General features: G+C 63.3%; 1 protein-coding gene and 1 long non-coding RNA gene across 3 annotated transcripts; one reads left to right on the top strand and one right to left on the bottom strand.

The window, feature by feature from the left end:
• Positions 1-8,219: 8,219 nt before the first annotated feature.
• LOC111093457 lies at positions 8,220-10,552 on the bottom strand. 2 transcript variants are annotated; one of them, XR_005382452.1, is made up of 2 exons: positions 10,427-10,552; positions 8,220-9,408 (listed from the first exon to the last, which is right to left on the bottom strand). It is a non-coding gene; the product is annotated as an uncharacterized LOC111093457 (long non-coding RNA). The 2 variants fall into 2 exon arrangements; XR_005382453.1 differs by lacking the exon at positions 10,427-10,552 and adding an exon at positions 10,074-10,415.
• Positions 10,553-11,120: 568 nt separating this feature from the next.
• SIK1 (salt inducible kinase 1) lies at positions 11,121-22,963 on the top strand. Its single transcript, XM_038581592.1, is given in 15 exon segments — positions 11,121-11,173; positions 12,281-12,451; positions 12,806-12,922; positions 15,449-15,512; positions 15,688-15,849; positions 16,003-16,127; positions 16,230-16,295; positions 16,297-16,354; positions 16,940-17,163; positions 17,450-17,599; positions 18,012-18,134; positions 18,253-18,469; positions 19,015-19,293; positions 19,818-20,052; positions 20,500-22,963. Coding segments are annotated over 14 exon segments (2,322 nt in total). The 5' UTR covers positions 11,121-11,173; positions 12,281-12,295; the 3' UTR covers positions 20,846-22,963.
• The last annotated feature ends 1,410 nt before the right edge of the window (positions 22,964-24,373 follow it).

The following is a 24,373-nucleotide window of genomic DNA, read 5'->3' as shown; positions in this document are numbered from 1 at the left end:
GTTTTATTTAAACTTGTACCTGAAGATGCGGGGTTTCCCGAAGGTGGATCCCCACGAAGCTGCTGGATGGTCCCACGAGGTCGTAGCTGCAGGCGAGGAACAGCACTCCCAGCTGTGTTCTAGTAGATTCCACACCTCTTCCCCCATGGAATCCCCCAAGGGCTGCAGCGGCGCTTCCTCCCAACCTAATCTGCTAGATGACGTGGGGGCTTCACGGGCTCTGAGGGGGGGCCGCGGAGGACGGCCTCACAGCGCCTGGAGCCTTTGCTACCGCAGAGCAGACGTGAGCACGAGGCTGCGGCCGAGCGGACCCCATCGCCCTCCCAGCCCCACCTTCTGGAAGCTGCTCTGAGCCGACCCTCGCTCCCCTGCTGCCCGGCTCCCCGGGCCTGGGCTCCCCCAGCTAGCGAGGGGAGGAGAGGAAGGGCCTGGGCGTGGGGCCCCTGCCCCGCTCTCCTGCACCTGCTGGGAGTGAAGTCAAGTCCTCCCACTTGGGGTTCTCCCCGCCCCAAGGCAGCCCTGAGGCAAGGGATCGGGTGGGGGTGGTTTATGTGCAGGCGATCCCAGGAAGCCCAGCGAGCAGGGAGGCTGCGAGGGGGACCGGCTGTTGGCAGGTGCGCGGACCACACCCCCACGCGGTGCCTCCTCGGCCAAAGAGCCGTGTCCTGGTCACACCCCCCACCCCGCCACCCCCACCAGCACCGTGGGACTTTGCTCCCGGAGTTCAGACAGGCTGAGCACCCTGTGAACCGAGGACGCCCTCGGGCAGGGCGAAAGGGCGTGGGGCAGGGACAGTGACATCACCGCCCCCCACGAGCCCGCTGTCTGCTGTCCCCCGTGGCCCACCTGGCGCTCAGGAGAGGGACAAGTCAGAGACGGGCGCGCCCCTGAGGAAAATGGGCTTGAACCCAGGACCCCTGGAGAAGCCGCTGCCGGCGGCTCGGGATCGCTGGTGTCAGGCGGTGGCGGGTGGTGTCCGACGGCGGGGACCTGGGCACAGGGGCAGGGCAGCCGGGACGCTGGGGGTGTCCTGCAGGGGCCTGCCCGGGCTCCCTGGCTCCGGTCCTTTCAGGGGAGCCCCCCCCCAGTCTGCTGCCTGCGCTCCAGATGCGAGAACACGTGCAGGTTCCCCCGCGAGCCCCACGTGGCCGCTGCCCCTGTCCCGGGGCTGTTAGGGTCAGCTCTGGGCCGCGCACGCAGCGGGCCGGGGACTCGGCCGGTGGACGCTCCTTCTCCGGCTGGGCAGGGGCCTGGAGCAAACCGCGCCCCCCCACCCCGCCCCTCTTCTTGCCTCTGACCATCTTGCTGGTTCGGGCTCAGCCTCGCCCCCCCCCCCAGCCCTGCTCCCTGGGTGCGGCCCTCCCGCTCAGGCCGTCCAGCATCTCCCTCCGGGCGCCCTCGTCCCTCGGCGGACGGGGTCTGGGCTGCCTTGAGCCCGGGCCTGCCTGCCGTGCCCCTGCCGGTCCTTCCGGCCCCACAAAGCCAGGACCCCACCCTGCGGGCGACCAGCCCCAGCCCGGGGACCTTCCCGCAGCCTGGGGACCCAGCCTGCCAGGCCCGTCGGCTGAGGGTGCCTACGTTGGCCGGCCTTGTCCTAACCGGCCTCGGGGCCGCAGGTCTTCCCAGCAGGAAGCACGTGCAGCAGCCTCCGGTGTGAACGGTGGCCGGCGTGTAAACACGGGGTGTAGCTGAGGGCACGTGGTAAATTGTGTCCCACCGGCCAGGAGGCCTGCAGCGATGCCAGGTGGCCGGGAATGGAGGTGACAAATGGTGTCCCAGGGTTGGGGACACACGGGGTGGCTAGGCAGGGCGGGCCACACAGGACGGGGTGGCGGAGGGGGCGTGCGGACGTTACTACGTGTGTACACGTGTGTAGCACAAGTGCGGCAGTGTGTGGGAGAGCGTGAGTGTGTGCAGGGGCCGCTGGCCAGTGTCCCTGCCAGCCAGATTGGCCCCGCAGGGCTTGCAAGCATTTTTCTGATTTGTAAAGTTCTCTGGAATCTCTGAAAGGGAGAAAATTAATTATGTGTCCTGAATATAATAAAATGACAGGAAGCCGGGATTGTCCCCAAATCAGAGACACAGGGATCCTTCCCCAATGCTGCTCCGTGACAGCTGGGCCCCTCCGTGGGGGTGCAGGGCTCAGGGCAAACACACAGCGGGGGGCAGGCCGTCGTGCTCCCCGTCCTGGCTGAGCCCCGGGCCTGGTCCCCTGTTGGGCTGAAGATGAACAACACGGTGACCGTACAGCGGCCCTGGAGAGGCAGCAGGAGGGGTGGGTGTGCAGGGCGGCCCCCGCGGGGCCCCCTGTCCCCTGGCCGTGCCCCCACCTGGGCAGCAGGCCTGGATGGCTCCCGACGGGACAATCCAAGGCCACCTCCTGAGGAGCTGGGCATCTGGAGGGATGCAGGAGGCTCCCGGGAAGAAGGCGTGCAGGGTGCTCAGGTGAAGGGGCCCCCGCGGCTCCGTCTCCTGCCCTCCACTCAGACTGGGACTCAGACCCCCCAGGGCTCCCAGGTCCCGGTCCCCAGGCTGCAGACGGCAGGGCCAGGGGCTGGTCAGCCTCCGTGAGGTGATGCTCCAGCTGTCTCCCGACCCGTCCCCATGCCCGTCCCTCCAGTCACCTCTCTGAGCTGTGCTGTCTGCCCCGAGGACCCTTCCCGCCAGGCTGTGGAAGGGGCGCCCCATCCCCCCCGCACCCTGAGGGGTGTCCCCGGGGAGGCCTCCTTCCGGGCAGCGGCGTGGGCCACAAGTGCCCCGGGAGCCACCTGCACGCCCACCTGGCCGCTGTCCCCGCCGCAGGCCCAGCCCCCGGCAGCCCTGCAGAAGGGAACGTGTTGTCCCCGGGCCCACAGGGCCACGCTCCGGTACCCTGGAATGTCAGCCTCCAGTCTGGGCTTGGGATCCTGGCCGCGGACAGGGTCCAGGGACCGGGTGGAGTAGCCGAGTGTCTGCATGGGCGTCCTTACCGCCTTGGGAGGGAGCAGAGGGAGGGTGCGGGGGCAGCGGGAGCCTGGAGGGAGGGTGCTGCAGAGCTGGGCCTCTGGAGCCCTCGCCTCTGGGAGGCGGTGCCAGCTTCTGGGAGGCTCGGGCGCCCCGTCACAGGGTTTACGAGCTCCGAGTCCACCCCTTATCACATCTCCAAGTGCGAGCGGGGGTCTGTGCCCTGCATCTGGAGGAGCAGCCCTTGGCCCTTGTCTCCTTTTACTGCTGTGACCTCGGGAGCCGTCGTGGGCGTGGTTGTGCTTTTATTGGGTGCAGGGCGGTTCCGGGCTTCTGCGTGCACCTGTGACGTCTGTACTGCCCAAGATAAGCTCTTAAGTGCTTAGTCGTTTACTGAGGTACTGGCCAGAGGTGTTTTCCTTTGCTGTTTGGTGGCATCATTCACGCCCAGGGAATGCGGCCCAACCAAACCCCCTGAATTAATGTCATTACACAAGGGCGCTGTAGGGCAGGGGTACCGTGGTGGTGACACAACTCAAAAGACGGCATTGGCCTCCAGGAAGAGAACCAGGAGACAAGCCATGAGAAAAATATGTGGAAGAAAGAGGTAAAGGATTCATATTCTCAGTATATAAAGAGCAATCAGAATAAATAAGAAAAGCATTTACGCTGCTAGGGGACATCTTGCTCTTCCCCACCCACCCACCCACCCCCAAGGTGACATCTTGTGCTTTCCCCACCCACCTACCCACCCACCCCCAAGGCAACATCTTGCGCTTTCCCCACCCACCCACCCACCCACCCCCAAGGTGTCTGAGGCTCCTTCCTGCCATGACAGGGCCTCAGGAGCCACCTCACCGTCACCTGGAGCCCGATGGGGAGGGGTGGAGCGAGCCTGAATGACCCTGCTTGGCCATGCCCGCTTCAAACTTCGGGCCCTGGGGCATCTGGACACCTCCCTCTGGAGGCGCAGGCTCTTGATTGACAGGGGGGAAGGTGTCCTGAGAGCCGCTGAACCCCATCCTGCAGCCCGTAGGAATCCTGCAAAGAAGACTCCTGCCCCTAGGACCCGAACGTCTCCGTTCTTGTCCTTTCTTCCCCTTCCCTCGTCTGGTTTTGGGGGCAGAGGGTGAGAGAGCATCTGACCCGAGGACTCACAGTGGCTGGGCCTGGGGATGCTGTGGAGTATCCCCGGGGACCCCTCGGGGAGGACGCCGGCTCAGGCCTGGAAGGAGCAGGGTCGCAGCACCGAGCCTGGGGCCCAGGAGCCTGGGGGGAGCACCCAGGAGGGGTGGAGGGACCCGGAAGGGAGAGGGGAGGTGTGGCGGGCCCTGTCTGGGTACCTTTCCTGAGTGGCCCAGCTTTAGGTGGGGGGACCCGGAGGGAGGCATTCTCCGAGCGGACAGATGGGGGGAAGCATGGTCAGGGGAAGTCAGTTCGGGGGCCAGAGGCCAAGGCGACACAAGGCACCTCCTTTCATGCTCCTGTGTAGGGTCCACTGCCCGCATGCCCCACCCCTGCTGCCTGCCAGCCCGGAGGCTGCCCTGCTCAGCTGAGCCCCCCAGCTGCAGGCTCGGCGTCTCCGTGACCCCACGGCCCCACAGACCATATGCCCCTGCTGCCAACCTCTCTGGAATACCCCGCTCCTGAACTTGCCCTATTATTCTAAAGTTGCCCCTCGTGGGCCTTCCCTGCCCTGGGCAGGGGGGCGGCGGGGGGGGGGTCTCAAAAGCCTCTGCTGCACTCGTCCTGCCGACTTGAGGGCTGTGGGAGCCCAGACCAGGGACGGGGCCGGCGGGAGCTGGGCTGTGACAGCCTGCGGTGGGCACCCGGATGCCTCCCGCGCTCGGCTGCCGCTACTCTCAGTAGCTTGGGGCCGAGCTGTCTTGTTTTCTCCCCCACCCCAGTTTGTGCCCCTCCTGGCTTCGCAGGGACCACGGTGGAGACGCGAGCACAGGCGGGGCTTTGTCCTTTGCCAGCACCACTGCGCTTTGTCCCACTCTGTTCACCGCCGCTCACGCTGTACCTGGGAGCTGTCGCGGTCGGGCGCCAGCTTACGGTCATTTTTACTACTTGATGCCTGTGACGTCCTTCCCTCCCCGCGACGTAAGCCTCCGTGTTTTCTGTCTAAACGAACAACACAACGACCATCCCGCAATCACGGAAACCAGGCACCTCGGCAGGCCCTGCGCGTGCAAGAGGCCGGTGCGGAGCCCGGAGCCGCGCGTCCTCCTGGGCAGTCAGAGGCCTCCGCGTCGCCTTGGTAACCGGGCGATGAGGTGTGCTCGGCTCCCCACGGCCCCCAAGCCTGCGCCTGCGGGTTCCCGGGTCTGCAGGCCGCGTGGTCCCCGCTGCTGGTGACCCGTCGTGACCCTGGCCGCCTCTCCACAGCCAGGGGAGCCGCAGCCTCTCCCAGCCGGCCTCCTCCCGGGGGATGTCAGAGGAGAGCCTGGGCGGAGGGACCGAGGTGTCGGCACGGAGGGGAGGACAGCAGGGGGGTAAATCGGGTGCAGCCACTAAAACCTGATTCGGTGACGGTGCCCTGAATGCGGCAGTTCCCTACGCGGCAGGTGCAAAAGGCCGGCGGAAAGGGTGTCCACGCTGTTTTAATGAAAAGATGGGGCTGGGGCTGGGGGACAACTGTCTCACTGCGATAGCATCACTAGTGGTTTCTATTTTCCTCTTTAGGTACTTCTGCATTTTCTAAATGTCCCACCTTACATTTTCTAATGATTTTGTGCCCACCTGGCGTTGCCAGAAGTGTCTGGATCCATCCTGTGGCTGCAGAGGGACCCCGTGCCCCGCCTCCTTGTCACTGCCTGTCCTCCCATGGCTCCCCCAGGAAGCTGCCCCTGGGCTGGACGAGGAAGTCTTCCATCTGCTGCAGGGCCTAGGCTGGGCAAACCACCTCCCCCCGCCGCCCCGTGGACCTCCTCCCCCTCCCCATCACCCCTTCACGCCCCCGTGCTCACTCCCTCCTTCCCCGTGGGGAAGCCACGCTCAGGACCTGGCCACTGCCAGGGGGACATCCCAAACTCTTTTCTCCCCATCCTGGCCTCTTTCCCTGCCACCACCCTTGCTTGGCAATGCCTCACCCCTGCTGGAGCCCAGATTCCCCACTTAGGACACAGCGGTCCCCATCCGAGCACCTCCAGAGAAGCCACATGGCACATTGGCACGTCCAATGATGTCAGCGATCCCACCCCCTGTGCCTCTCCAGCCCGGGAGCTGGCTCGGATCCCCCCTCTCTTGCTTCCCCCCTCAGCTGCCTCTCCCCCTGCCCTCCTGGCCTGTGTCCACACCCTCTGCCTTCTCTTGGGGGACCCGGAGGGAGCCCCCTGTGTCAGGCCCCGTCCCCAGCCCAGCCCCTCTGCTCTGTCGCCTGGAAACACTTTCTTCGCCTCTGGCTCAGCTTCTGAAAGCATATCCCCCGTCATCTCATGTCCTGTTGTCTGTCTCCTTAACTAGACGCCTGCCCTGGAGAGGAGCCACCTTGTCTGTTCCCTTCCTGCTGTGCTCCCGCTCCCAAACCATGCGCGGCACCCGGCAGACGCTCGGGAGCCTGGGTGCACGCCCGACGGGTGACTCGGGGCACCGCGTGCCCGGACCTCCCCTCCCTGCAGACCCGCCCCTCCCTGCCCACTCCGTCCCTGCCGGCGCGCCGGTCACTGCCCACGCCGGAGTCTGGGCGCACGCCTGTTCACAGTTCTGACAAACAGTAGGAACTCACATGGTCTCTAAATGACTGAATAATCATAAAAAGGAGTATTCCAGGCTTGATGCTGGGGGATACATCGGACACCATCGCTACTCCCAGAAGGAATCGGGGTGCTCTGTGCATCGCCAGCACGAAGCCCGGAATAAGGGACGTGACTACACAGGGGCTCCTGGGCCTGAGTCCTGGTCTGCACGAGGCCGGAGCACCCCAGAGGCTTCTGCTCTACAACGTGGAGGACTCGGGACTTTTCTCCCCAGTTGCTTGGGATCGCCAGTACCAGGGTGGGAACTGGGGCATTTACAGGCGCGGGTTCCTTCCACCCACTGATGTCACCTGGTTTACTCTGGGGGTGCAATCAGGCCCTGAGACCACCCCCACCAGGCTTCTGGGTGTTGCTTTTCTTAAATTGTAAGTCCTGATGCCTGTGTTTCAGGCCCCTGGTGCTCCCTTGCCCTGTCCGGGTATCCTCCCACGGCCAGCTTCCTGGAGACCACTGTCTGCAGAGCATCCATTAGGGAGACAGGCATCCGAAGGTCTGTTGGGTCCCTAGGTGTGGCATCAACCACAGCCTTGCTTTAATATCGGGCCACCCCATTAGCCACCTGATTCCTCAAAGCCAGAAATGGGAAGCAGAGCCCTAGATCTCTGGACTCGAGAGCCAGCTGGTGGGAGAGGAGGAGGCTTTTGCTGGTGTGGGTGTGTGTGTGTGCGAGCGTGTGCCTCGGATGTTGGAATTCCACCCTGCCTGTCTGGGGGCTGCCTCTCCAGGTCTCCCCAGGGCCCATACCCCGGTCCCAGTGTCCCTAAGACCAGGATGCCTCCCCTCCCAGGGTGCAGAGGGCCTGGACCGAGAGCACGGACATCACCGAGGTAGGCACAGACCAAGTGCATCGCGGAGGAGCGGGACGCAGGAGGCGATACCGTCAGAGCCGGGCTGGCCGCTGACCGTTAGGGCTTTCTCCCCACCTGCCGAACCCCAGGCCAGGGGCAGTGATTCCCTGAAGCAGCGTGCGTGTGTCAAGCTCCACAAATGTCACACGCAGCAGGAGCGGCCAGGGCCAGCCCCGAGGCCCGAGGATGCTGCTGGCAGCCCATCTTATTTCCTGATACCTGAAATCATCGGGCAGATGCCTTCGATAAACCACACAACACCCAACAGAACAGCCGTCAGGACACAGAGGGCCTTGGGCATCTAGGAGGAGGGTGTGCAGAAGGAGGAGCACCTCGTCTTCCTACAGGTGACAAAGGGAGAGCCATCTCGAAAGGGGCGCTGTCGTCCCCCCCCACCTTTAATCCAGAGGGAGCAGGTTTAGCACACCCCCGGGGACAGGCTGGGTGCACTCCTTCGTGCGTATAAACGCTGTCTTCAAACCCCACTCTGCACTTATTATTTCGAGAACTTTGTGACTTGCTCTTGCTCAGCACTACGGGTGCCCGGCCAGAAATGTGTGAATATTAAAGACACCCACTTCCTGTTGACGAGGTCTCCCCGTCTCAAGACTTAAAAATAATAAGATGAATTCCAGAGATATTGCAATTCTAAGTCAGGCTTAAGAAATTCTGAATGGAAAAGAAATCCGATTTTACTGTTTCTCCTGAATCTGCAATGATATACAAAACACACACACACACACACACACACACACGCACGCCCGATGGTACATTCTTGCAGAGTTTGAGAGCATTTCTTCCACTCTGTTAAGTGGAGACTTCGTCCCATCACTTGCTCACAGCCACTGAGCACACGCTATGTTTTTTTTTTTCTTTTTCTCCCTCATAGCATGTGCAAAGCACGCAAGACTAGCAATCTGAAAAGAAATCAAGGATTCTGGAAGGAATTTTGGCCTCCATGTGCCCAGGATGCAAACAATAATCAAAGACACTTGGGAGCAGAGGCCCATCAATGGCAAATTCATGGGGGTGCCAGGAGGAACCCCGCTGGAGACACGACAGCCATTCCGAGGTCAGACTCTTCCTCTGCTCCGCCTGCACTCTCCGCCCCAGGGCTGGGGTGGCCGCGGCCCACACAGGGCTGGTCAGACGGCTGGAAGCTCAGGACGGGCTGGGAGTAGAGGGGCCAGGGTGCCCAGCTCCAGGGACCTTCTCTGGGAAGGCAGCTTGGCTCTGTTGCCTGCAGTTTTTGTTCAGCGATGACAAAATGTTTCCAAACAGCCAGCCAGGTGTTTGCAAAACACCTGTGACCTTTCAGAAGACTTGGCTAAACCCGGGATAGGAGGGCGGTGGAGGAACCCGGTTTGCTGGAAGTCCCCTGGATGAGCCTGCGGAAAGTCCTGAGGTCACAGAATGAGGGGCAGCAGGTGAGTGCACCCAGGGCCCTGGTTTCCTCTCTCTGTGTCTCGCTCCCGGAGGAGCAGGTTAGGGGGACCCGCGGAAGGGAAGAAAAGCCGCTGTAAACGAATCAGAAAGTAAAAATACTCCAGATTCTTGGTGGATAAACCCAGGACAGATAATGAGCGCACCTTTGAAAGACAGGAAAACTCTGGCGTTCCTGGTGCCCTCGAGAGGCCTTTCAAGAAACAAACTGAGCCGCCAGCAACAGCCCAGGGAGGGGGCGACGGGGAACTCTGGTCTGGCTGATGACGGTGCATCAGGAGAAGCACGTCCGAGTCCTCCATGGTACCCTTGCCAGGCCGGCCACGTCTCCAGGCGACCGCCCACACATGGAAGCCTCCGGAAGACCGCTTGTGGGTTCTGCATCCATCTTAACTCTTGCTCCCCAGCCCCTCCTGTGAAGTAGTATTTCCTTTAACACGAGGCAGAATGATTCCAGGCGAGATGCAGAATTTAAACCCCACACCCCTGCCCTCCTAACGCCTGACGTTCAAAAGGTACCATTCGCCCGTAGCCTCTGTCTTCCCTTAGAGAACATTCTGTTTTGTGCAGAGGCGTAAAGGGGGGACGAAGTGAGCAGCAGTACCATGGAGGTGGTCACCCAGTGCTGCCGTCGGCCTGTCCAGCCTCCCCTTTACTAGGGACAGGCTGTGGGCTACCGGGGGGGGGGGGGGGGTGCACCAGTGCAGACCCACACAGGACTGCTCCCCTGCAGCTCTGGGGAAGCAAGCGGCCCCCCTGGAGTCACCACCCACAGGGCCTGCAAAGTGTGCAGTGCTGGCAAAGAGGAAGTCCTCCTGTGGCCTCTGGGGCGGGGCCCCCCCAGCCCCAGGAGCAGAGTCCTTCCCTGTCTGCATACACAGCACTGGGCCACCTGCCAGATGACCGCCTCACTTGATGGGGTTGCTAACTGGCTTTCCCACGGCGGGTCCCAAGAACCTGAACGCCCCACTCCCACCTGCAGCACAGGAGGCGGCCTCCCCCCCATCCTGCTGTTCATCAAAGCAGAGCCCGAGGATTCCCTGACAGCGTCCCCCGCATCTCATCCCGAGGTCCTGACCTGCAGAGGTGACCCAGAAAGGGCAGGGCGAGCCGGACCACGCCCCGGCGCGCCGCGGGAGGGCCCGGGCCGCGATCCCATCCCTCTCACGGCTCCCCCCTCCCAGCCCGCGGCCCCCCGCGGGGTGTGGGGTGGGTCGGCAGTGGCAGGTGGGCCGGGGATGCTGAGCGTTCCCTGTCTCAGTTGTCGCCAGCTGAACAATGGAGACTCGTGCAGAAGAAAAGGAATCGCAGGTCCTGCAGGCCCGCAGCTGCCCAGCGCCCCGGCACCCCGCGGGGCCCCCTCCGGAGTCTGCGAGCTTCCCCGGGCGCCACCTGCTCCTTCCCCCAACAGACGCGCCCAGGGCCGAGCACCTCCGATGGAAACCGGGTCCCCCGATCGCGCGGGCTCCGAAGGGGACGCAGCCGCCGCGCTGCTGCGCTTGCTGGGGCTCGGGGGCCGCCCCGGGAGCCGGCCCCGCGGGAGAGCGCGAGCGGGGCGCGGCGCGAGGGCGGAGGAGCGCGCTGCGGGAGGACCGGGAGCCCGAGGCCCCGCGCCCGCCGTGCCCGGTAGGGGGCGCTCGCCGGCGGGGCCGCGGCGCGGGCGGAGGGCAGGCCTCGGCGGGCCTCGGGCGGCCGGCGCCCCTGACGTCACCGCCCCGCGGTCGCCAGGGCGACGGCCCCATCAGCGCGCGCGTCAGAGCCGCCGGTCTCTTGGCAACGGCCCGATCTCCCGCTCTCCCTGCGCCTGGCCCGCGGCCGCGCGTCGCTCTGGCGTCAAAGCGACGTCAATGGGGCTGTAGCGCTCCGGCGGCGGCGGCGGCGGGGGGCGGGGCCTGGGCGGCGGGGGCGGGGCCTGGGCGGGGCCTGGGCGGGGCCGGGGCGGGGCCGGGGCGGGCCGGGGCGGGGCGGGCGGCGGGCGGCGCGTGCGGCCCGAGCGCGCGGCGCGGCCCCAGAGCTGACATGCGGCGCGGCCCGGGCGGCGGCGGCGGCGGCGGCGGCGTCGGACCGAGCAGCAGGCGGCCGAGCAGCAGGCGCCCGAGCAGCGCGAGCGGCCGAGCGGGGCGGCGGGGGCCGCGGGGACAGCGGCGGCGCGGCCTCGGCGCTCGCGGGGCGGCGGAGGTGAGGCTCGCGCGGGCGGGAGCGGCCGAGTGTGCGCTCGGGCGGCGGGGCCGGGGCTCCGGGCTCTGGTTCCCGCCGCCGCGTGCCGGGCTCCGGGCCCGTAGGGGCGGCGCGGGGCTCGCGGACCCGGACGCCTCCCGCCCCGCCGCCGCTGGGCTCCCCTTTGTTGGGCTGCGGGCGGGGGGGCGCGGGAGCGGGTTCAGCGGCCCACGGGGGCTGCCGGGGGATGGAGCCGACCGCGGGCAAAAAGGCGGGCTGGGGAGGGGGGTCCGGGTCTCCGCGGGGCCGGGGGCCTCGTGGTCGGGATGGCGCCGACCGCGGGCGGGCGGGCGGGGGGGTTCCGGGTCTCCCGCGGGGCCGGGGGGCTCGGGGGTCCGGGATGGGGGAGCCGACCGCGGGCGTCGGGCGGGGTTGGGCCCGGGTCCCCCGCGGGGCCGGGGGCTCCGGGGTTGGGATGGAGCCGACCGCGGGCGGCGGGCGGGGGGATCCGGGCGCCCCGCCGGGCTGGGGGATCGGGCTCGGGATGGGGCGGACCGCGGGCGGCGGGCGGGGGGTGGGTCGGGGCGCCCCGCGGGGCCGGGGGTCTTGGAGCTCGGGATGGAGCCGACCGCGGGCGGCGGGCGGGGTGGGTCCGGGTCCCCCAAGAGGTTAGGGGATCGGGGGTCGGGATGGAGCCGACCGCGGGCGGCGGGCGGGGGTGGGTCCGGGTCCCCCGCGGGGCCGGGGGTCTTGGAGCTCGGGATGGAGCCGACCGCGGGCGGCGGGCGGGGGTGGGTCCGGGTCCCCCAAGAGGTTAGGGGATCGGGGGTCGGGATGGAGCCGACCGCGGGCGGCGGGCGGGGGTGGGTCCGGGTCCCCCAAGAGGTTAGGGGATCGGGGGTCGGGATGGAGCCGACCGCGGGCGGCGGGCGGGGGTGGGTCCGGGTCCCCCGCGGGGCCGGGGGTCTTGGAGCTCGGGATGGAGCCGACCGCGGGCGGCGGGCGGGGGTGGTGCCGGGGGTCTTGGGGACGGAGTGGAGCGGCCCGGGCGTCGGGGCGGGGCGTAGCAGAGGGCGGGGCCGGGGCAGGGCTGGGTCGGGGTCCGCGCTGAGCGCCCGTGGCCCGCAGGTGCAGCGCGGAGCCATGGTGATCATGTCCGAGTTGAGCGCGGCCCCCGCGGGCTCCGGCCCGGGCCAGCAGAAGCCCCTGCGGGTGGGCTTCTACGACGTGGAGCGGACCCTGGGCAAGGGCAACTTCGCGGTGGTGAAGCTGGCCCGCCATCGAGTCACCAAAACCCAGGTGCGTGGGGGGGGGAGAGCATCCTGGGGGCCGCTCGCAGAGTCCCTGTCCTTGGGGTTCATGTGGGGTGTCTCAGCGCTGACAGTTCCACAAAGAGAAGATGCTTTAGATTATGATTCTGAGTGATTTGTATAGGTATTAGGGGACAGCAGACAGTAATGACCAGATAACCCAGGGTTGCCCTGCCCGTTTAAACACTATTAATGGTTACTTTGGTTATTCCTTATTCCCCCCCCCCCCAACTTTTGGTGACCCTTTGGGGACATAAAGTGTTTTTGAGATTAAGCTGCAAAATACATAACATATAAATAGAAGGTTGTTTTTTTTTTAAATATCCTTTCTTTTAAATTGTAGGTTGCAATAAAAATAATTGATAAAACCCGATTAGATTCAAGCAATTTGGAGAAAATATATCGTGAGGTTCAGATCATGAAGCTTCTGAATCATCCTCATATCATAAAGCTTTATCAGGTAAGGACTCCAGTTTGCCTTTTGCTGTTATGTCCGGCAAGTGCATTAGTTTCAAGAATAAGTCTGCAGTTTCTCAATCTTGCTCCTCTTTGGCTACATGTGGCAGTCTGGGAGCTGGTTGTGTAGGGTAAATAGATCGATTTTTGTGAGCTCTTCAGATGTATTTCCAATTATTTTCTTGCTTTTGGGTCGTAACTGAGATTTGCCTCATTAGAATTTTATTTAGTCTTGTCATTCATTCCGGTTTTAGATGCGTAGAGGTTGGTTGTTTACATTTAGTTTACTATGAAAACAACTAACCAGATCAATGTATTGCCACAAGTCAAACATTTAGCGGAGAAGGACAGATTTTAGTGCAACGAGACACTTCCGCCTTTGGAGATAATTATTAAACTTTAAAACTGGCTGCTCTTACCGGCTTCTGTAAACTTGCAACGGCAGCATTGAGCACTCATCTTCCCATTTAAACTCTCCCATCAGAGACTGGAGAGATGAAAATACCTTCGCCGTGGTGAAAGTGGGGAACTTGACATTTAATCCACATTAAGAACATGCCTCACCCTGTCCCGCCTGTTGGTTTGTTCTGTGACTTTATTTTTGTTATCGTGTTGAAACTAATACATTATAGCTTTGGAGTATGGGCGTTGATTGAATTAGGACAGCAAAGCCGAGCGGTCTCGTTGGCAGCCGCCCGCTGGTGCAGGTGAGGGGGGCCTGCTCGCAGAGGAGGAGTTCCTTGCACGTCCTCAGTAGTGTCCCATCCAGTTGTGTTGGCTGTTAAGTTCCTTTCGGTGTTGGTCATGGAGGCCTTGAATCTGGGATGAATATGGCCCCGTGTGTGTGTGTGTGTGCACACGCGTGTCCAGTTGGCAAGCCTGGATGTCCAGTGTGATAGGAGAGGAATCAGAATAGAAACTATGCCACGGAAGCAGCGTCACCCGAGCTTGTGTCCCCCTGAATGACAGTTTACTCAGAGTCATTAAGTGCGGCGCTCCCGTCACCATCCACCCGGCTTGTGTTTTGTTTCTGTGTCATTTTTCAGTTGTGCTGCTTTGATAAGAGGTTTCCTCATGGTCACTGATGTCAGCGTCTGAGAAATGTGCCTGGCCTGTTTCCGCAGGAGTGGGCTGAACCCTGTTTTTGACTTTGCTGGAGGGATGAGCCAGCGTGCACCTTCCTGGTCTTCCTGTCCCTCCGCTGACCCATTGTGTGGAGCAGCCCAGTTAGACGGCGCGCTGCCCGCGTCATCAGAGTTAGAGGTCCTTTTGGGGCGAGGCTGCTCGCTGCTCCCCGGGGGGTCGGGCTGGGAGGGGATAGGCTTCCGTGGGACAGCCACGCATGTCCGTCCCCGGGTTCTGACACGGTGTGTACTTCTCATCCAGCTGGCCCAGGCCCCACAGCCTCGGGGGAGTCACTTCCCTCTTGCCTTGAGGATTTCTGAAACTCAAAACCCGTTTGCTCTCCTCCGTCCCTCTCTTTAGCTGAGGACAGGGACTAACCGTGGTCTCACCCGCGACTCTGCCGCACGCACTGAGCGCCAGGGTGGTTAAAACTTGCCCTGGTTTCACGTTCTTGTTAGACTTAACGGCTGCATGCAGTTGTCTTTAAAGTGTCTTTTTTGAGGAACAACTGCATTTCGAACCTGAAAGCAGTCTGTTCCTGTAAGAATGTATTGTCCCTGTGTCTCCCTCCAAGAGATTTTATTTTATTATTTAAGATTTTTTTATTTATTCATGAGAGACACAGAGAGAGAGAGGCAGAGACCTAGGCAGGGGGAGAAGCAGGCTCCATGCAGGGAGCCGGACAGGGGACTTGACCCCGGGTCCCCAGGATCAGGCCCTGGGCCGAAGGCAGGCACGAAATCGCTGAGACCCCCCGGGACCCCGCTCTGAGAGATATTAAAATACAGGGACGTGACTTGGTTTTACAGATTAATTCTACCTTGTTTCCTAATTAGTTAGATTTGAAGCTCTTTTAAAAATTGTTTTCAAAGCGAGATAAAATTCTCGTAAGTGAGCCCAGAGGGTGTATGTGACCTTGGCTGTTGCTATTGACACACACCTACGGGGTGCTGCTCGCTGCCCCTGCGGCTCGCTTACCTGGCCGGGCGGCTTCCCAGCCCCTAAGTGATCGCGTGGCCAGCGCAGGTGGGAAGGGGGGGTCTGCTATCTATTATTCAGCTGGTACTGGCCCCCGGCCTGACGCACTGCTGCTCGCAATGCTGCTCGGCGGCGTCCGCGCGTCTGAGGCCTCAGGGCAGGCGGGGCAGGTGCGTTGGGCTTCCAGTGCGTCAGGCCGGGCAGGCTGATGGAGAATTCCCCTCCGACGTTTTCTATTCTTTTCCTGAATAGGAACCCCCATCTTTGTTCCTCTAAGGCAGAAGTGTTTATTTTCTTTCCTTTTTCAAGATAATGGATGCACTCATGCTGGGGAAGTTAAAAATTTACTGGGGTTCAAGTGGATTATTTATACCACTGGTATGTTCCCTTTCCGTGTGGTTCAGCGTTCGGTCTTTTGTGCTTTTAGGTTATGGAAACAAAGGATATGCTTTACATTGTCACCGAGTTCGCCAAAAATGGAGAAATGTTTGGTAAGCCACACCTATTTCAGTATCTGTTGACGACAGACGTGTAACTTGTCAGGAATCCCTCTGCGGGCCCTTGGGTCTGCCCATCTTACGAGTCCACAGTGCTCTTCAGTTGTGCCCCACAGGGTAGCCAGACCCTTGGATTTTAGGGCTATAGCTTTGTTTGGTCGCTCCACAGATTATTTGACTTCCAACGGGCACCTCAGCGAGAATGAGGCACGCAAGAAGTTCTGGCAGATTCTCTCGGCCGTCGAGTACTGCCACAGCCACCACATTGTTCACCGGGACCTCAAGACCGAGAACCTGCTGCTGGACGGCAGCATGGACATCAAGCTGGCAGGCAAGGCGTCCGCAGCCCGGGCAGTGCCGACCTGCAGGGGCGAGGGGTGGCGGGCGCAGGCCTCCAAGGGCCCTCCTTGCTCACCGTGCATTGGGCTTTGTAGCCTGGGCCCTGCCCTTCGCCCTGTGACCTCACTGTTTTCTCATCCCACAGATTTTGGGTTTGGGAACTTCTACAAGTCTGGAGAGCCGCTGTCCACGTGGTGTGGGAGCCCCCCATACGCCGCCCCGGAGGTCTTTGAGGGCAAGGAGTACGAAGGCCCGCAGCTCGACATCTGGGTAGGAGCCCGTGTGCACGGCGCGTGTCAGACGCCCGGACTCTAGTTAACGGCTAAGTGTTCTGGGGCGCGGGCCTGACTCGCGACGTGTTGCCCTTTGCAGAGCCTTGGCGTCGTGCTGTACGTCCTGGTCTGCGGCTCGCTCCCCTTCGATGGGCCCAACTTGCCAGGCTCTGCGGCAGCGGGTGCTGGAGGGCCGCTTCCGCATCCCCTTCTTCATGTCTCAGGGTAGGCACCGCCAGCCGTCTCCCCCGCCAGCTGCTGGGACTGTTGGGTAACCGGGATGCGAGTTTGGGAGAGGAGGGAGGAATTTATATCCTGAAATGCCTGCCTGACTGTGTCTGAGCGTGCCGTCAGGTCCGTGAATCAGCCCCGTGTTCCCGTGGGGTGTTTACAAGCTGCCCGCAACTGAAACCCAACCCACTGGGTGTTTCCTCAGTGCCCTACTTACAGGGCAGGCGGTGCCTGGGCTCTGCTGCCCCCCGAGAGGGCCTAGTCCTGGGTCCCTGCCGGCCCCGGATCTGGGGACGCTGGCCTGCTCACTGGGGATCTAAGTGGTCCCCTGTCTGGCAGGCTAGCAGGACCGCGTGCCCCCAGGGGCCCGGCCCCTCCACCCCTGGCTCTCCTCGGCGACAGGTTGAGCTGACCGCCCAGGCCGCTGCTCTTGGTCCCGGTGTTCTCTAGGAGAACCACTCGTCTGTCCGCCCTCAGGAAGGGAGTCTCGTCCCCAGCAGGCTGCCATGGGGCCGGGTGGGGGTGGGGGCGTGTGCGCAGGTGCCACGCCGGGCTCAGCAGGCCTCCCTCGTCCCCCAGACTGCGAGACGCTGATCCGCCGCATGCTGGTGGTGGACCCCACCAAGCGCATCACCATCGCCCAGATTCGGCAGCACAGGTGGATGCAGGCTGACCCCTCCGTGCCACGGCAGGCCTGCCCGGCCCTCTCCGCGCTCAGCTACAACTCCAACCTGGGCCACTATGACGAGCAGGTGTTGGGCATCATGCACACCCTGGGCATCGACCGGCAGAGGACGGTGGAGGTGAGGGCCCGCCGCGCCCCTGCCCCGCGCACTTTGACGGGAGAGGCGCTCGTTGCGAGGAGAAGCAGGCACTAGCCCGAGGAGTTAAAACGGGAACAGGGGTAATTTAAGGGCCAGCTGTCCACTCCTCTGAGGGATATTCTCGGCCACCCCAGAATAACCCTGGGAACAGGCTCGTCAGGAGCCTCAGCCACTCGGTGAGCGCAGGGAGGCACCACCCCCGTGCGGGCGGCTGCACCCCACTCCCGCTGGCCTCGCTCTGACCCCACCTCTCCGCCTCCCCCAGTCCCTGCAGAACAGCAGCTACAACCACTTTGCCGCCATCTATTACCTCCTCCTCGAGCGGCTGAAGGAGTATCGGCACACGCAGCCGTCGGCCCGGCCCGGCCCCGCCCGGCAGCAGAGGCCCAGGAGCTCAGATCTCAGCGGCTTCGAGGTGGGGGAGCAGTGTCCTTCGAGCTCTGCCTTGGACTGCGCCCCCGCCCCCGCCCCAGCTACAGATCCCTTGCTCCGAGGGCCTGGGAACGGGAGGCTGAACGGCCGCCCCCAGGTCACGGCCCCTGCCCGTTAGGCGTGGGGAGGGGGGTCCTGTGTGAGCCGCGGACCAGAGGCGGGCCTGGCGGCTCTGCCGAGCTCGGGCACCACCCTGTGGCCACCTGTCCCTTAACTGTCTCCGCTCTGGCTTCTTGACCCCGTCCTCTGGCACCCTGGGCAGTGTGGCCTCGGGGAAGCCCAGTCAGCTAGCACCTGGTGTCTGCAAGCCCCCAGCAAAGCCAGCGGGGCCTCCTCATGGCGCCGCAGAGCCACCTCCCTGTCCCTGACGGCGTCTGTCCTCTGCTCGCCCACAGGTGACTCAGGAAGCCTTCTCCGGTGACCCTTTCCGATCCTCCCTGCTGTGTCCTCAGCCCCAGGCCTTGGGGCCATCTGTCCTGCACGCCGACACGGACTGTGACCCCCTGAGCTCGCTCCAGGTGTGTGGCTTACCCTGGGCTGCCGTTGGGGCGGAGGGGCTTCTCCCAGCCGTAGTGCCGGTGGCACCCAGGCCCCACGAGCCCCAGAAGTCACTGGATCGTGTCTGTCCCTTCCCAGCCCTTGCTTTTCCCCCTGGACGCCAACTGCAACGGGGTGTTCCGGCACCGACCCATCTCCCCCAATGGCCTGCTGGACGCGCCCATCAGTGAGGAGGTCGGGCAGGCCCCAGGCCTAGAGGAGGAGCGGGAGGCACAGAAGCCCCCGTCTGGCAGCACCGCCCGGAGGCACACGCTGGCCGAGGTCTCCACCTGCTTCTCCCCGTGCGCCCCTCCGTGTAAGTGTCCCCGTGGGCCAGGGACGTGGGCCTGGAGCTCAGCCCCGGGGTCGAGTTTACGGTTGAGGTTCCCGCCAACTCGTGTGAAGTGTGCCCTTGTTGCAGGGCAGCTTCTGCTTACACTGGTCCAGATTTGTCATTTGTTTAACCCCCGAGGCCGCGTGTGACCCTCCAGGGGCAGAAGGGTGTGGGGCTTAGCTGCCCCCCGGGTGTCTGGAGGGCAGGTCCTCCGTCCAGGCCCTGCATGACCTGCATGAGCCCCCACTCAGCCGCGGGGGAAGCTGCACCGTTACGGTGGTGGCTCAGACTCTGGTAGCCTCCGGCCATCACAGACCCCGCCCAGCACGGCTGTCCGGCCTGACGTCAGGCCCCGTGGGCCACCCACGGGCCGGGGAGAGGCCGCACCAGGCATGGAGGAGGTGTCCATGCCCATTCCTCTCAGCCGTGGCCACAGCAGATTGCCAGTGAGAACTATGGGGTGCTGGGGGCCGCTTCTGACCTTGGGGAGCGTCCGGGGCCCCCCTAAGCACGTGCTTCTCCCACAGGTATAGTCATTTCCTCGTCCACCGCGAGCCCTTCGGAGGGCACCAGCTCCGACAGCTGTCTGACCTTCTCGGCAGGCGACGGCCCGGGAGCACTCAGTGGACGCCTGGCTGCTCAGGGGCTGGTGGGCACCTGCTCCCCTCTCAGACTGGCCTCACCGCTCCTGGGGGCCCAGTCAGCCACTCCAGTGCTGCAGGCTCAGGGGGCCCCGGGAGGGGTCACTCTGCTCCCCATCAGCTTCCAGGAAGGCCGGAGGGCGTCAGACACCTCGCTCACTCAAGGTGGGTTCCCCTTTCACGCACACTCCCGCCTTTCCCGGAAGATGCTCTGTGGCCCTGGGGGGCATCACAGTCCTGGCGCAGCCCAGCTGGGTGAGCAGCAGTCTCCTGGGGTGAACTCAGTCTCCCGGGGGCTGGTCCTAAAAGCCCAGGGGACGCCAGGATGCCCAGCAGTTCCTGACCTGCAGGAGGCCAGCTCCCCTTGCCCGCCCAGGCTCGCTCCCTGTTCCAAGGCGCCACACGTGCCCTCCTTCCACAAGGGACCCCCTGTCTGCCCAGACTCCTAGCTGCACCCCTGGGTTGGGGCTGCTGCTCCAAATCAAACAAAGATGACTTAGCCTCGAGGGGGCTGTAGTAAGAAGTGACCGGGTGACCGGAGAGGAGCCGTGAGCCCCGCAGGAAAGCGTGCCATCGACCTACCCCATCGTGTTTGCACCGGATCCCTCCTTAGGGCTCCCCCAGGTCTGCAAACCCTCACTCGCCCTGGGACGGAGATCCACTGACCAGCCTGGTTTTGCTCCCCGCAGGGCTGAAAGCCTTCCGGCAGCAGCTGAGGAAGAACGCGAGGACCAAAGGGCTCCTGGGTCTCAACAAGATCAAGGGGCTGGCTCGCCAGGTGTGCCAGCCCTCCTCCTCCAGCCGGGCCACCAGGGGCGGCCTGAGCGCCTTCCAGCTGCCCACACAGAGCCCGGGCCTGCACGGCAGTGGGCCCAGCAGCCGGGAGGGCCGGAGCCCCCTGGAAGAGGTGCTGCACCAGCAGAGGTACGCCCGCTTGGCGCCCGCCACCCTCGCCGCGGTAGGCCTTGCGCACCGCTGGGTTTCTTGAGCCACCTTAGCTCCTGAGCCCGTCCCCTGTGCGTGTAATCAGATGCAGGGCGTGGGGAGGACTGCGGGGGGCAGGGGGCCTGCTTCCCTGTAGGTGGTGACGGAGGTGGGAGCCGCCAGGTGCCCTTGCTTTGAAGCCCGCCCGCCTGTTGGGGGGGACGGAGGGGGCAGGGAGTGAGCGTGTCACGTCTGGGCGGCATCTCTGAGCCGCTGCAAAAGCGAGCTGCGGAAATGTCAGGACTGCTCGGGGGATCGTCACACACGGCATTTCACGTAGTGAGCAGCGACGGGGCAGCCCTTTGGGCCAGTGGCGGCACTTGCGGGGGGCGCAGCGGGCAGAGCAGCAGTGACCTGTTCTCCCTCCCGCCCCCTCGCGTCCCGCAGGTTGCTCCAGCTGCAGCACCACCCGGCAGGGCCCCCCGGCTGCCAGCAGGCCGCCCCGCTGGTCCTCGCCCCGTGTGACGGCGCCCTCCTTGTGTCGGGACTCCAGAAGGAGCTGGGGCTGGGGCCCGGCCCGCTGCTGCCCCCCCACCTCCTGCACGCCGGCGGCTCCCCGGTGGCATCGGCGGCCCGGCTGCTGGACACCCACCTGCACATCAGCCACACCGTGGCCCCCCGTCCCGCCGCCACGCTGCCCCCCGGCTTTGTGGCCACGGGGCTCCCGCAGGGGGACTGTGAGATGGAGGACCTGACCGCGGGCCAGCTGGGCACGTTCGTGCTGGTGCAGTGAGCGCCCCGCCCCTGCCTCCGCCTCCGCTCGGGCCGCCGGCCCTTCGAAGCAATAATTTCAGAGGATGTGAAGATGTTTCCGGACTCGAAGCCAATACGTTTCTAGAAGCGAAACAAGCAATACGTTTGGTGTTTTGGCTTTTTAGTTTATTTTTTGTTTGATTTTTGGTTTGTTTGTTTTTTTTTTTCCTTGCACTGAGCAGATGTAACTCTGAGTAGGGCCTGGAAACTTTCTGAAGAAAAATAATAATCGAGGGGCGTGTCGGGGTGGGTGGACGGGAAGGGGAAGGAGGGCGGCGGGGCGCAGGCGGCCGGCTCGGCTGGGCTGGCCAGCGCCACCACGGTCGGTCGGGGGCGGCGGGAGGGGACCTCGGGGGCCACGGAGGGCTTGCCTCGGAAGAAACCGCGCGTGAGCCGCGTGTCCATCATGTGTGTGCCTGTGAGTGTTTAGCATCCTCTTTTATTTTTAGTTAACAATTCTCCACTTCCCGAAACATTTACGCTTCAGAGTGAGAACTGTGAACTTTCTGCTTTACGCATCCGTTTTTGTTTTTGTTTTTTTTCTTAAAAAAAAAGCTCTGTTGGCCAGCCCAGGAGAAAATAATCTACAAATTCCTGGAATTCTCCACCCTGAAATCAGAACCCCAAGGACGTTTTTGTTTTTGTTTTTTTCCCTTATTTTAGATGAGAACTTGTATCCACTGCTCGAGAGTCAGGTTTCCGGGATTCTTCAGAAGAGCCACGGGAAGAAACTGGCAGGGGTGGGTGACTGTGAGGCTGGGACTCCGGCCCCGGGGCGCAGGGCCCAGATCCCCCGCGTGCCTTGGAGGGCCCTAGACGTTTCTTCCCGCTGCCCATCTTATTTCCGCTGCTAATTAAGTTTTTACGCATTTCATTATCAGGGTCCAAAAAGAACAACCGACTGGGGTGGGGGACGTGCAATACGGCAGGGGCGGTCGTCGGGTGGGGGTCGGGGGTCGGGGGCCCCCACCTGCCCGCGGCCGGCTCGTGGTTCCAGGGGTGGCCCTGCCTTCTCCAGGCCTCACGCGTGTCAGGCTTCCTTTCGTTCAAGAGAATGAAACGAGAGGTCGGATCAGTGTTGTTCAAGCTCTGTTCCTTTTTTAAAGCAAACGTTGTACATGTATATAAATAGGAGACAAATATACACTACTTATTTTTTATATTTTTTACTACACTCTTTTGTGTTCCTGGTTTCAATTTTCCTCTCTGGTTAACGTGACAAAGCGCCAGCACCGGGTCGGCATGGAGGAGGGCGACAAGGTGCGCCCTTCCCCTGGCAGGTGATCTCATGTGGCTGCTGGGTCAGTCGCGCGCCACCCGAGTGGAGCGACGCGAGCGGCTGCTGCACGCCCTCCACGCCCGGCGGTCCCCAAGCCCTTACCGGCGACCCAGGTGCCTTCAGCTCACTCTGGCTCTTACGCCCTACAGTATTAACAGGGGGAAAGGTGGGCATTTGTAGAAGCCAAAGACTGCCCGGGGCTCCTCGCGGGCAGGGAGGCCGCGGGGGGCGCGCCCGGGTCTGTGCACCTGCCCAGCTTGCTGCTACCGGCCCTCCGGCCGCCGCTACTGCCCTGTGGCTGTCGCAAGAGTCGGGGAGGGGACTGTCCTCGTGCCTGGCCGCAGAGAAATCACCAAAGCCTCCTGCTGGCTCGGAGAGAGGGTCGGGGCGCCCGGGCCTGCGGGGCCGCCGAGGCCGCACGGCTGACTCCCCACCAAGCCGCTCCCCTGTTCTACTCCTCGCTGTTCTAACGCCGCAGATCAAAGGCCTCAGAACCATGACAAGCACTTTACTTTCACGGAGGTTTTCTTTCTTGCTGTGAGCCGTGTGTCTCTGCGTCTCGTGTGTAGGCGTGTGCGACGTGTGTTTTGTAGTTTCCCCCCACGGCGCCGTGGGGCAGGCTGGGCGCCTGTTTATAGGCACTACGTGATCTGAGATGTATATAGTCTGTTTTTTTTTTTTTTACCATAACTGATTTAATTATTTTATTTCTTATGTTCACATGAGAAATGTATGCCAAAATGATTAGTGGGTGTATGTTTTTTAATTTAATATTTAAATAAAATATTTGGGGGAACAAACCCTCGACCTTTCCCCGTGGCTCGTGTCTGTGGGAGTGCCTTCCTTCCGAGCCGCGTCCTCCAGCCTCCACTCAGGTTTCACATCTTAAAGGAGGGGGACACGGCGCCGGCTCCCGCATCGGCCTGGCCTCGAGGAGCCGGTGGCCCCCCGGCAGCAGCCACAGCCTCCTCCCCTGCCCTGAGGTGGGAACCCACCTGCTGCTGAGCAGGGCGGGTCAGGGCCTGGAGCTCAGTGCACCCTGGCCTTGCTGGTGGTTCCTGCTGCCTGCCCGGCGCGGTGGGTGTGGGTGCTGAGTGGTGGGCATGGGTGCTGGGTACTGGGCACAGATGCTGGGTGGTGGTTGTGGGTGCTGGGCATGGGTGCTGGGTGGTGGGCATGGGTGCTGGGCATGGGTGGCGGACACGGGTGATGGTGACAGGCTCTACGAACCTGGCGAGCATGTCACAGCCCCGTCCATCCTCCGCCGGCCCTTCCCCTCCCGGGGCGCTGCTCACCCCTTCCCCCTTCCCCCCTATTGCTCTGTGAATCCACTAGTGAGTCAAGGGTTTGGAAGACTCTCACGGCCAATCGCTCCCAGTCTCTTAAAATCGACTTTCCTGAGTCCCAGCAATGGGGTGGACGCGGCCGCCAGACAACAAAGGGAATCTCCTCGTTTTGACTCCCTGGCAAATATTTTTTGGTTGAAAAGTTCTTCAGTCTCTTCCACGCACCGGGATGGCCCTTATCAAAAGAACGTCAACGTGCCGGGGAACTGGAGCGCGGCCCGCGGGTCCGTGCACTGCGCGTGGGAAGACCGCGGCCAGCGGAAGGCAGAGACACCTGGCACCCGTGGGACCCCTTCGCTCCCGGCTGCGAGCCAGGGGCCCCCGGGGCGCGCACGGGGAGCAGCACTGGCCGCGGGCAGGAAGGGGGCTCTGACTCCTGCTGGAACGCAGACACCCCTCGAGGACGTTACGCTGAGTGCGGCCGGCCAGGCGCGGGAGGACAGACCCCGAGTGACCCACGTACGTGGGCACCCAGAGTGGCCAGGCCCGCAGAGACAGGAAGGGGGCGCTGGCGTCGGGCCTGGGAAGGGGGCCGGAGTCAGTGCTTCGTGGGTACGGGTCGGTGTGGGGACGAGAGAGAGTTCTGGACACGGGCGGCGGTGAGGGCCAGGTGACGACACAACTGGACTTCACGCCACAGACCTGGACGCTTAACGTGGCCACGATGGTGACTGTCACGTTACGTGTATTTCACCGTAACGAGAAGAAACTGTCTCGGGCGGTGCCCAATGTGAACCGTAGCGTCCCCGTGGTGCATCGGAGAGCGAGAGGACAGCAGGCTGGGACCCGCAGGGTCCTGAGAAACGTCGGGGTCTGTCGGCCGGCCCGGAGATGACAGCACACCTGAGCACCCCTCGGCGGGGCAGCCAGCCCATGGGCGACC

This window comes from Canis lupus, chromosome 31 (genome assembly GCF_011100685.1).
Source record: "Canis lupus familiaris isolate Mischka breed German Shepherd chromosome 31, alternate assembly UU_Cfam_GSD_1.0, whole genome shotgun sequence".
In the NCBI taxonomy this organism is placed as follows: domain Eukaryota; kingdom Metazoa; phylum Chordata; class Mammalia; order Carnivora; family Canidae; genus Canis; species Canis lupus.
This window is presented reverse-complemented; position numbering and strand designations above follow the sequence as displayed.